This window comes from Gossypium hirsutum, chromosome A05 (genome assembly GCF_007990345.1).
Source record: "Gossypium hirsutum isolate 1008001.06 chromosome A05, Gossypium_hirsutum_v2.1, whole genome shotgun sequence".
NCBI classification, from domain to species: Eukaryota; Viridiplantae; Streptophyta; class Magnoliopsida; order Malvales; family Malvaceae; genus Gossypium; species Gossypium hirsutum.
Genome location: NC_053428.1, coordinates 102,531,685 through 102,543,638, shown reverse-complemented (window position 1 = coordinate 102,543,638; position 11,954 = coordinate 102,531,685). Strand labels below are relative to the sequence as shown.

At 27.0% G+C, this 11,954-nt stretch overlaps 1 protein-coding gene across 2 annotated transcripts; it reads right to left on the bottom strand.

Annotated features, from left to right (window-relative positions):
• Nucleotides 1-7,976: 7,976 nt before the first annotated feature.
• LOC121229614 (uncharacterized) lies at nucleotides 7,977-10,167 on the bottom strand. Of its 2 annotated transcripts, none has more exons than XM_041114316.1 (2): nucleotides 10,033-10,167; nucleotides 7,977-9,247 (listed from the first exon to the last, which is right to left on the bottom strand). In XM_041114316.1, exon 2 carries the CDS (start codon nucleotides 9,184-9,186, stop codon nucleotides 8,380-8,382), a length of 807 nt encoding a protein of 268 aa, XP_040970250.1. In that variant the 5' UTR covers nucleotides 9,187-9,247; nucleotides 10,033-10,167; the 3' UTR covers nucleotides 7,977-8,379. The 2 variants fall into 2 exon arrangements, with proteins under 2 accessions (XP_040970250.1, XP_040970251.1); XM_041114317.1 differs by having other exon boundaries at nucleotides 7,977-9,187; nucleotides 10,033-10,145.
• Nucleotides 10,168-11,954: the final 1,787 nt, after the last annotated feature.

Below are 11,954 nucleotides of genomic sequence, written 5' to 3'. Positions count from 1 at the left end.
GTTTCACGTGTATAATTGCACCAAATTAAAGTTCGTGTATACAATTATACATTAAATTAAAGTTCATGTATAATTTTGAGATTTATTCCTTTTTAAAATTAATAAAATTTAATTTAATTTTTATGTTAATATTAATGGAAAAATATTTGATACAGTGTAGAGTTTTTAGACTTCACAAGTAGAGTGAAGAGCAAAAATAGAGTCAAAGGAAAGCTGGTAAGAGCCCAACACCTAAAATGAAAATTTTCATTTTTAGTCTCTTTATAATTATAAAGTTTAAATTAATATATAGTAAAATTGTAATTTAACTCATTAAAAATAAAATTTTTAATTTAATCATTTAAAAATTATTAAGGTATAGACCATTAAAATGGTGAAATTACAATTTTGTTATCGTAATAGTATACAATTCAATTTCGTCCTGCCTAAAAAATTTATTGACTTTGCCTCTAGTCAAGAGGTTAACCAATGTCTTATAAAAGTATAGTAAAATATTAAAAAATGTATATTTTAAAGAAATAAAAACACACGATAATTTTTTAAAAATTACTTGTGAAATAAAAAATATACCGTTAGTATACCAAAATACTAACCCTAATATTAATATCTATTAAATAAATAAAATATTTTTTATTAAAAAAAGTCAAACCGACTCTATTTACTAAAAATGTGGTCTTGATGTTGTGTTGATCTAATTTTTATATATATTTTTAGAGAGTTTCTTGAGGACCATATAATTATAGTACAAATTATTTATATTAAAAATCATAATTATCAAAATTAAAATTCAGGAAGGACACAATTTCTATATTTTATGAGAATGAATTGAATGAAACTATAATTTTACCTCATTTATATCTCTTTTCAATAGAAGAATTAAAAAAATTAAATTTTTCCTCCTAATTTTTAATATTTTTAGTTGGATTTAAATTTTTTTTCAAGAGGTAAAGATCAAAAATCAAGAGAAAAAATCGGATTTATCATTTTCAATTGAAAATAAATAAAGATAATGTAAAATTACAAATTCATAATATTTTATGATAATATATAGATGAGAAAGTTTCACCTTGGATTCTCCTTCAAATCCCCACCAATGCACTATGATTCTGATCTTAACATCTTTCTTTGTTCATGCCATCATTATTCAATATGAAATAATATGAATAAAGAGTTGATGACCACAAAAAAAAAAAAAAAGAACACCAACTTATTTTATTTATGTAAATTTGGTAGCTTTAGTTGAGGAAGTTGACCACCCAACCACAAAATTGGGTCCTTGATGTTTTTGGAAATTAATTACTTCACTTCCTTGGGCTTCAAAATCTTGCTGCTTCTTGACTTTCTTGGTCATATATTGTTTCACAAGACAAGTTTTTGTATGTCCAAGCCAACCCATTTCTATATTATAAACAAGTCTAAAATATAAGAATGTGTTTAGTATGTAGGCTGTTCTTTATTCTGTTTAACTAGATAAAAAATAGTCATTTTTGTTAATCTTAAATTATATTTTAGTCATTTATATTTAAAATATTACGTTTTAGTCACTTGTATTATCGTTTTGTTATGAAGCGGTCATTCTACCATTAAACTCTGTTACCTCCTTAAAGATAATCTTATATGGTAATCTAAATGAGTTTTAAATGCCAACTTAGATATCCAGTTACTAGGATTAAAATAGATTTTTAATTAAATAAATTTAATTTGGACTGCCATGTAGGACATCCAAACTGGTATTTAAAACCCATTTGGACTGTCACATAGGATTGCTGTTAGGAATGTAACGAAGTCTAATGGTAAAGTGACCACTTTGTAACAAAACGATAACGTAAGTGACTAAAACGTAACATTTCAAACCTAAGTGACTAAAATGTAATATGAGGCAAACAAAAGTGACGATTTTTATAGTTTACCTTTTGAATTATTATATAATTTTTGAAAAAAATAATTTAATAAAAAAATTAGTTTAAGTTTACATTAAATAATAACTTTTTAAAAAAATAATTTTAAAAACAATTCTCGAGACATCATGAAGGTTTAGATTCAATCCATTATTACTCAAAAAAAAAAAAGAAATTTCAAGCATGTGACAATATTTGAAATTTACCAGTAAAATTAAAATATTTTGTTGAGAAATTTTTTTATTACTTCATTTATCTTCTAATTGGTAGGTCTAATTGTTATTTGTTGTCTTCATGGTCCTTGAAAGAACGGCCCTTAGTAAAATCCAAACATGTAGGGTTATTTTAGCAGCTTTTAATTAGGGTTTTTTACCCTAATATTATAAAAAAAAATTTATATACCAAAATGAGTTGTCAGCTAGATTAATTACGAAAATTGTATACTTTTTGGGGTCGTGCCTACCTGACAGGCACAACCCATTCTTTTATTATTAATTTTTTTTTTGTTTTAAAAAATTATTATTATATTATTTTTAATATTTATATTAATATATAGATAAAAAATACGGGTTTTACACGGATAAAAAATACCCGAAACGGGTCGAGCTTGTCAGGTAGGCACGACTAGTCGTGCTTGACAGGTAGGCACAACACCCTGCACATTTCCCTTTTCTTTCTTTGCATTTTACAAAAAATTGGTCTTATATCACTTTTGGTCCTTCTACTAGGCCTAAAATTAAAATTTAATCTTTATACTTGAATTTCTACAATAATATTTGGTTCTATTTTTTATAATTTTTTTCCAAATAATTAATATTGTTAATTATTTTGATAAAATTTTTGACGTGTTTTTTTAAACAAAAAATTAGTTTAACAAAACAATGATATGTTAAGTTAGAATAAGTTTTAAATAATAAAATTTCTAACAAAATTGTATTAAAATTTTTGTTAATTACTCTGATAAAATTTTTAACGTTTTTTTTTAAACAAAATATTAGTTTAACAAAACAATGATATGTTAAGTTGGAATACATTTTTGTTAGAAATTTTATTATTTAAAACTTATTACAGCTTAACATATCATTGTTTTGTTAAACTAATATTTTGTTTAAAAAACACGTTAAAAACTTTAACAGAGTAATTAACAATATTAATTATTTGGAAAAAAATTATAAAAAATAGGACCAAATATTATTGTAGAAATTCAAGTATAAAGATTGAATTTTAATTTTAGGCCTAGTAGAGAGACCAAAAGTGATATAAGACCAATTTTTTGTAAAATGCAAAGAAAGAAAAGGGGAATGTGCAGGGTGTTGTGCCTGCCTGTTAGGCACGACTAATCGTGCCTACCTGACAGGCTCGACCCGTTTCGAGTATTTTTTTTCCGTATAAAACCCGTATTTTTATCCATATATTAATATAAATATTAAAAATAATATAATAATAATTTTTTAAAACAAAAAAAAAATAATAATAAAATAATAGATTGTGCTTGTCAGGTAGGCACGACCCCAAAAAGTATACCATTTTCGTAATTAATCTGGCTTACCATTTTCGTAATTAATCTGGCTGATAACCTAAGCCAACCCATTTTGGTGTATAATTTTTTTTTTATAATATTGGGGAAAAAACCCTTTTAATTAACTTATTTGCTTCAATGTTAAGTAAAAAGAAGGGGAGCATCTGCAGATATGGACCCAATTTGTTGCACATGCAAACATTGGTGGGTGGGGATGGTCAGCTCTTGGTGTTCTCAAAAAAGAAACTCATAATTCTCACATAAGAACTTACCACTGTTTTTCTTAATCCTAGTTGTATTCATATTTATTATTTTTAACATAATGTCTAAAATTACTCATAACCTCTCTTCAATTCATAAATAGGAGGACAATGAATTTTAGCGCACTCAAACTTATATCCTTCTTTGTTGATAATATTTATGTCAATTGAATTAAGACACTTTATATTTCTAACTTGCTTAATCTTTTTTTTTTATGAATTACAATAACAGGACAAAACTTGAATAACAAATGCGGCTTGAATTTAGACTACACCTGAAACAGTGAACACCCTTAACCATTAGACCTTCACACGAGATTAAACTTGTTTCTTAAACTTTTTATCATCCATTACATTGATTGGGTGGATCTATTTTCTTTAAAGAAGTTAATTGCAATAAGTAGTTAATCAAAGAGAGGTATTTATTTTAAACAATCCTAAAATAAAGTATTTTATATATATACATATTATTTTTTTAATATTTGATATAATCTTTCAGCTTCACTAAAAATATATCATTTTAGTTTTTTATTTAATTTTTCGTTTCTTTTAGTTATTGAATTTGTATTTTTTTTTATCAAATCACCCCAAAACAGATGAAAAAGCTAATGTTGCTGACGTGGGATGACATGTTAACATTTAATTGAATTTTAAAAAATTTAAAAATGTCAAAAAATATTTTTTTTTATATTTTTTTGAATTTTAAAAATTTTTAAAAATAATTAAATGCTGATGTGTCATCCACGTGTATGCCATGTCAACAAAGTTAAAAAAAATGTGAATTTTTTATCCGTTTTGAGGTAATTTAACAAAAAAAAGCAGGTTTAATGACTAAAAAATATGAAAAATTAAACAGAAGGCTAAAATTTCTTTTTGTAAAGTTAGAGAGTTAAATAAATCATTATGACTTAATATTTAAATAATTTATGTGTCATATTTCATGTTTTATTTACGTAGATCATGAATATAAAGTTTGAAGTTAATTAAAAATGTCTAATCGTTAAATATATTAATATAGATAGTTTAGATTGAGATAATAAAGATACCGAATACATTCAAAATTTTACATAAATGACAAGTATAATTGTATTGACAAACTCAACAATTGAAATTGTGTGCAAAAATAATTTAATTTTACATTGGGTAAGTTAATTTGTTATTTTTTAATAAATGCATATTTAATAAAATAAAGGAATATAATGATACAGAATAAAAATGGTTAGGAAATATGCCAATTAATGGTTAAAAAAAAAAAAACAGAAACTGAGATGAAAGCTAACCATTTGGACGGATCATCAGGAACTTTCCTAAATTATTTCACTCCTAACGCATCCATTTTGGCTGATTCTAAGGGTGAAACTTTCCTAAATAGTTTCACCGGTAAGCCATCCCTTTTTGCTCATTTTAGAATTGAGTTTAGATGAACAGTGCGTTTGCTTGTAGTTAGTGTAAAAATAGTAGTGACATTGAGATTAAATATTATAGCAATATTGTAGCGTGAAACAAAAAGTAAACTAAACGCACCGCATCGCACCATACATCCAAACCCCTTCTAAATTTTTTTTATATATATGAACCCAAATATAAGTTGATGAAGTTAGAAATAGTTCAACTCATTAAACTAGGGTAAACTATTATAGTAATTGTTTTGTCATCTAATTAAATCATAATTGTTGGGTGATCATTTTATAACACTTAATAGTTAGCTGATTAAAAAAGAAATTTATTAATAGTTGATTGACTACTAATGTAGTTTACCCATTAAAATATTAATAAGTTTACGTTTCGGTCACTTAACTTAAAAATTATAAAATGGTCATTGAATTATTCAAAAATTTTCATTTAAGTCCTAAACTATTTGAAAGTTTTATTTAAGTAATTGGGCTATTTTTTTTTTTGAAAAGTTCGGCTAGTAAGCTCCAAGTGACGATTTAACAATAGGTACGATTTAACAAGTTGATTTGGTACTCAATGTCGTGGATCGAAGAAAAAAATTGTTTGAATTTTGGTTTGCAGACTTGTGACATTCAAATTTGTTTCATGAAAAAAATTGAAATATAAAAGAGAACGAAAAAAAAAAAGCTTTCAATTGGTACAAGCGGTGCAAATGAAGAATATTATACAACAACGATTTTAATAGTCTAGTGACTTAAATGAAAACTTTCGAATAATTGAGTGATTGTTTTATAACCTTCTGAAGTTAAGTAACCAAAACATAAACTTATTAATAGTTTAGTGACCTTAGTGTAGTTTGCCCTAATTCAAATATAATTTTGTTTTCCAACTTCTGTTTAGGTTTTACAACCTTAAAACATGTTTTAATGTTATCAGCCCATTAACCAAAGCCCATTTGATATTTGAGAAAATAGATTGGACTTTGAATTCAAAGTCCAAGCACAACATTATTTGATTTGTTTTCAATTAAATAATATTAAAAAAAAACACTGAATTAATTTACTTGTATTTAAAGTTTTACTTGGATAATTGATGAAGCCTTAACTCAATTGATTCCTGCACCAATTACAAGGATGTGAGTTTGAGCGTATTTTTACTGGTGACTAGTAAAAATTCAATAATGGCAAAAATCAACCTTTTTTTATCACAACCCACAAAGAAATTTGCAAATTTAAGAGAACATACGTGTAAAGTGAGAGAAAAGAAAGAAAATCAAAATTAAAATGATAAAGAATTTACAAATTGAAAAGAAAAAAAATACGCAGAGCGAAAGAAAAGAGACAAATGAAATAAATAATTCTTACACAAATAATTATTATTTAATATCCACAAAAAATTTATGTAATTAGATAATGTTGTTTAATTACACAAATAATTATTATTTGATTCCACAAATGAAGTTAACAAATTGCGATATTAAAATATCAATTAAGAACATTTATCAACCTCATACTTCTTTTGTGTTTTATTGTGATTCTTCAACTGTCGGATGAAGTTCTTCAACTACTACACGATAATTGTTCTGAAATAGCATGACCGTACTTAGCCTAGTTATAGTTTTTATCCTCCTCCTTGTAACAAAAAAAAAAAAATCCTTGTAAGATAATATTTAGTATGGTTGAAACAAATGAAAGGCTCATTTTAAGAATTTCACCCGAAAACTTGAATAAATTGTTATCTAGTACATATAATTTTTCTTTCAACCATAAAATTGTAACTATCTACAAATTGGTCTAATGTTTATGATCTTCAAAAATTGAAGGAAGAATACAAAAAAAAGTGAAAGAGACAACATCGACAACAATAACTCTCACGGGTCATTTGGGGTGCTGGATATTAGATTATATTAAATTACATTTCGTAATAGGATTACAAAAATATAAAATTACAGGTAAAATGTGATTGGCTTATCCAGTTAAAATGTAAAATTCAAGAGTTCGGTTGACAAAATATAAAATTACCAGAAAATAAATTTTACTATATTGTCCTTGTTATAAAAATTTTGTTTTTACAAATTCACTTATATCACATATAATTTTAAATTCATTTATAAATCTATTTTATTTATGTTTTATAAATGTATTTAAAAATAAGACTAAAGATTGGTAAATTCAGTTAAAAACCAATAATTGACCTAACTAACTGAATAAATCAATTTTCAAAGGTGAATAAATCAAACCAAATTGACCTACTAATGCTCTCCTTTTATGTTCATATATAATTTTTTTTCCATTTGGTCTTTTACATGTATTGTTCTTGAGAGTTATATATAATTTTCTTGGAGAATTTAATCTGGAAATGAAAAGAAAAAAAAATGGTTAGATGCAGAACAAGGAAGACATGCATTAAAAGGTTTCTAAACGAGAGCAGGCATTAGTTAATGAATTGGAGAAACTAAAAGAGAAAGAAAAGTAACTTGTATTAAAAGTGAAAAACGAGGAGGAAAGGGAGAAGACCCTCAAATCTCAAGAGGACTTGGAGATTGAGAAGCAGCAGATGGTTGCTGACAAGGAACAACTTTTGACTGTAAAGGATTATATTGATAAATATAATAAAAAAAGAGGGTAATTGTCTTAAAATTCAGATTACGCCCATAATCTCAGATTACCTAAGAAAGAGGGCGTAATGAGATTAGGGATGGCTGTAATGTGAGATTACGGGATAGCCGGAATGTTGAAATCCAAATGCCGTAATCTTATTCTGGAATGTAGAATTATGACTTTTTAAGAATCTTCCAATACTCAAACTGACCGAGTAACCTAGCTGCAAAGTTTTTGATCATGACACATTATGCAAATTATTGATTGCTTTCATCCAAGCCAAAAAGGAGAAAAAACAAGCATAAGCAGAAAATATCATACACCTATAACATATAGATCCAGTAACAACAGTCTTTAACTAAGTACAACTACATGTGCACCTACATAACCATTTCAACTGTATACTAACCAAGAACGCTGTTATCAATAGAGCACTTTATGCTGTGTCTGGGAATTTGATTGCCGTTGGATGAGAAAATCCGTGCTCATCCCGAAAATAAGAATAATAGCAATCATTCACAAGGTGATTGATATATATATAACTAAATAGGAAAATATGTTGAGGAGCTTTGAAGAAGAAATGCTATAAACTCGGACCTTGGAAAGTCATTGAATTGGAGATTTAATGGTCTTCGGGTAAAGATGTGTTGCGGTATAGGTGCAAACTTTTATTCACAATGATTGCTGAACATGAAACTAATACCATGTCATGTGATGATCTCGTTCACTAGCCAGTCTAAACTAGGATAGGCGAAGTATAAAATGAGAAACGAAGGGAGAGCAAACAGAACAGTAATAAGTACATAGAGAGCCAAGATGGCTGCACTGGCTGGAATTGCATACAGGGTGATCAAGAGAAATATGATCACTAATGGGAACTTGGCTGACAGATGTATGAAGAACGTAAGAGATTTCCAAAGGAAAGAATGTATTCTTTCGAAATCGAAGTCATCGGAAAAACGAGCAGGACTGTGGCTTGATTCTGATGACTCGGAATGATGTGGACTTTGTCCCCTTTCATGGTTACCCCGAGTCACTTGATTTCCTGATGCTAAATTGTTGTTTGATGACCAGTCTGGCTGATGATCTTCACACAAAGGATAACGAGACTTCCGCCTAGTACAATTCATGCTCTCAACCATCCAAAGTAGAAAATAGTTCTTCCTAGGGAACATGAGATTTCCCCTATAAACAAGACGAAAAGACAAGAGATTGCACCATGGGCAGGAGATGAAAAGCGGAAGTTGAACTGGTAGAGTAGGAAATTTCACAGAAGCCCATTGAAGTCCTAGGACGCAGTTTTTGCACAGGGTATGACCACACCATAAAACATAGGGCACATTTTCTACGATGTTGAAGGACTCACAACATATCGGGCACTCTAAACCCTCATCCCTGCTAATGACAGAAGAGCTTTCATTGTCTGAACACTCTAATGTAGTGTGAATTCGCTTTAGAGAATCGTTTTTACACCCAACAGTTCTGGCAATGCGGTTAGATGCAAAACTCCACATGCTGATAGGATGAACACAGATGATTACATAGACAACATCATTCTTGTAGCAGACACAGAACCTAAATAATTACAACATGTCATATAAAACAGCGCAGTTACCAAAAGACAACCTAGGCACTTGAGGCAGACATACTTCAGGAAGCATTTCCATGTTAATGGTATGCAGCTAATGTTTGTTTACCAATCTAGCAGTCCATTTTGAATTAACCCTACCATTAATACACATGTATATTACACACTAAAAGTCAAAAGGGAGAAGAGTAATAAGATTTTCTCATGTATATATTACACACTAAAACCATGTCGGATATATGCTTATATCAAAACACTCGCACAGAGTAACATAGAAGAAGATTACTTGACATAAATAGAATGTCCTAAAAACCCTCTGATTGATGCAAACTTACCTCTTTTCAACTTTCAAGCTATTGATACTAGGTTTATGAAAATTTCTCTTGACAGACGATTTGATTTCAATTTCAACATATTCCAAGCCAAGACAAGCTAAAATAAGTTATCAAACAATTTCATTGCATATGAATGTTATAAATAGATACCCTATCCTTAAGAATAACAAAGCATCTTAAATTAGAAAATTTCATTCTAAAACTGCTATTGACAATTTATATATAAAATAGCCAAAATCACCTAGAAGTTGAATCACTAGTAGATATAAGGAAGAAAATGAAAGTAACCAGAAAAGAAAGCACTAACATAAACCCCAGAAAGAAACAAAAATTGAAACGAAAAGAAAAGGTCAACAATTCGGAAACAAACCAGCAATGAACTGAAACAAAACTTAACCAATTAAAGGGTATGATCTTTACAATTAAAAGCATCTTACAGAATTTTGGGAAGAAGAAGACGAAGAGCTCTCCTTGTCTCTTTTCTATACGCTTTTAACTGTATTCCCCCCCGACTCTGGGATTTTTTGATTTGTCTGCTGAAATTGAAAAAAAAAAAGGATCAAGAATCAAGCATGGTGGCCATGGGAACAAATTTAATATTTAAAGATTAAAATATATTTTTAATTAAAGTTTTTAAAATAGGATTGATGGCGAAATTAATTAAGTTATTGGTGTATACGATTGGATTAAAGAAATTATTAAAAAAATATAAAATATATTTAAAAAATAAAAACCCAATTTAATGTGTTTTTAAGCATGGTTGAATTGATTTCTACGAGTTCCTAGATTAACTAATTTGATGTCCACTTCAGGACTTCAGGATCGATGCTTAGTCTAATTGATCAATTCAATTCAAACAAATATATGAAATTTAATTTTTCTATTTTTTATATTTAAAAAATTACTTTCAATATATATATAACCATTATAAAAATAAAAATATTAACAACAAAAAATTATTTAAATGAAAAATTAATAATATTAACTATTTAAATTAATTAATAATATTATAAAAATATAATAACCATTAGAAAATAAAGTATAATGATTAAATATTAAATTTAAACATTTTTAGAAAGATAAAAACTGAAATTAATCATTTCTGTAAAGTGAATAAAAGGAAAGAAGCATGATATGTGTGCATCACGTGTCAACATATAGATACATAAATTTCGAGCATATTCTAGAGATTAAAACTGAAATTATAAAACTACTTCTATATATAATGTAAAATAATTTTAATATTGCAACACTAAAAGTAAATTTTAAAAAATATATATTTTAAGTTTAAAAATTTACTATATATTTGTGGCACTTTTATTTATACTTTGTATTCCCTATAATTTATTTAACTTAATTCTTGATTGAATTATAATTAATTTTAGTTTTATATTTTTAATGTACGTTTAAATATATCCATGCAGGTTTCAATCTATCAATATTTAGAGCGTATATTATTTAAGCTAATATCAAATGAAAATAAATTTATATATGCATAATATTGTATTCATATGAAAATTATTGAACAAAAATATAATATATAATAATATATTGAAAATAAAGTAAGTTTAAATGCATCGATATTGTGAAAAATAAATATAAATATTTTTAAAATTAATTAATGAATTAAATATAGCATAGAATTTTTTACCTTAGATGATTTTTTTTAGTGAATTATAATAACAAGATAAAAACCTAAACGACCAACGTGACTAGTGCAACTTGAACCTAGGCCACTTTTAGATTGGTATTAAATTTCAGTATTAGTTGACCCATATTTTGATATTTGAAAATTACGTTTGATATAAACAATTCTAGAGCAATCAAGAGATAAATTGATAGACAAATTGAAAATAGATATATAAATAAGAACCAAATTTATGGTGTATCCATACGTTATATTAGTAATTCATGTTATATAAACTGAGATATTTTTATATTTTTAGTTGTTAAAAATCGAGTCTAGAGTTACACTTTAAACATAATACATATATATTGTTTTCAATTAGACTTTTATCTTTTAATTTTATTGAGATCTCAAATACTTAAAAAGTTTATCAATTCACGAAGTACAAACTTTTTATCGAATGCTTGAAAAAACTTGAATCCATACCGCCACTTGAACTACATCATTCTCAACCCAAAACATATTTAATCAATTTATTTACTTTTCCTATTAAAAAATTATTATTTAAGATTGAAATGTTATTTGATAAAAAGAGTCCGCTACCCTAGCACGAAATAGTCTGCCTCTCTGGTATGTTCTTAGGTTTCTTGGTTTCTTTTGTTAATAGTCAAGTTTGGCGGCGACAGTCTATCAAACCTCTTTTCTTTCTTCAGAATAGTCTTTTTGTCTCTT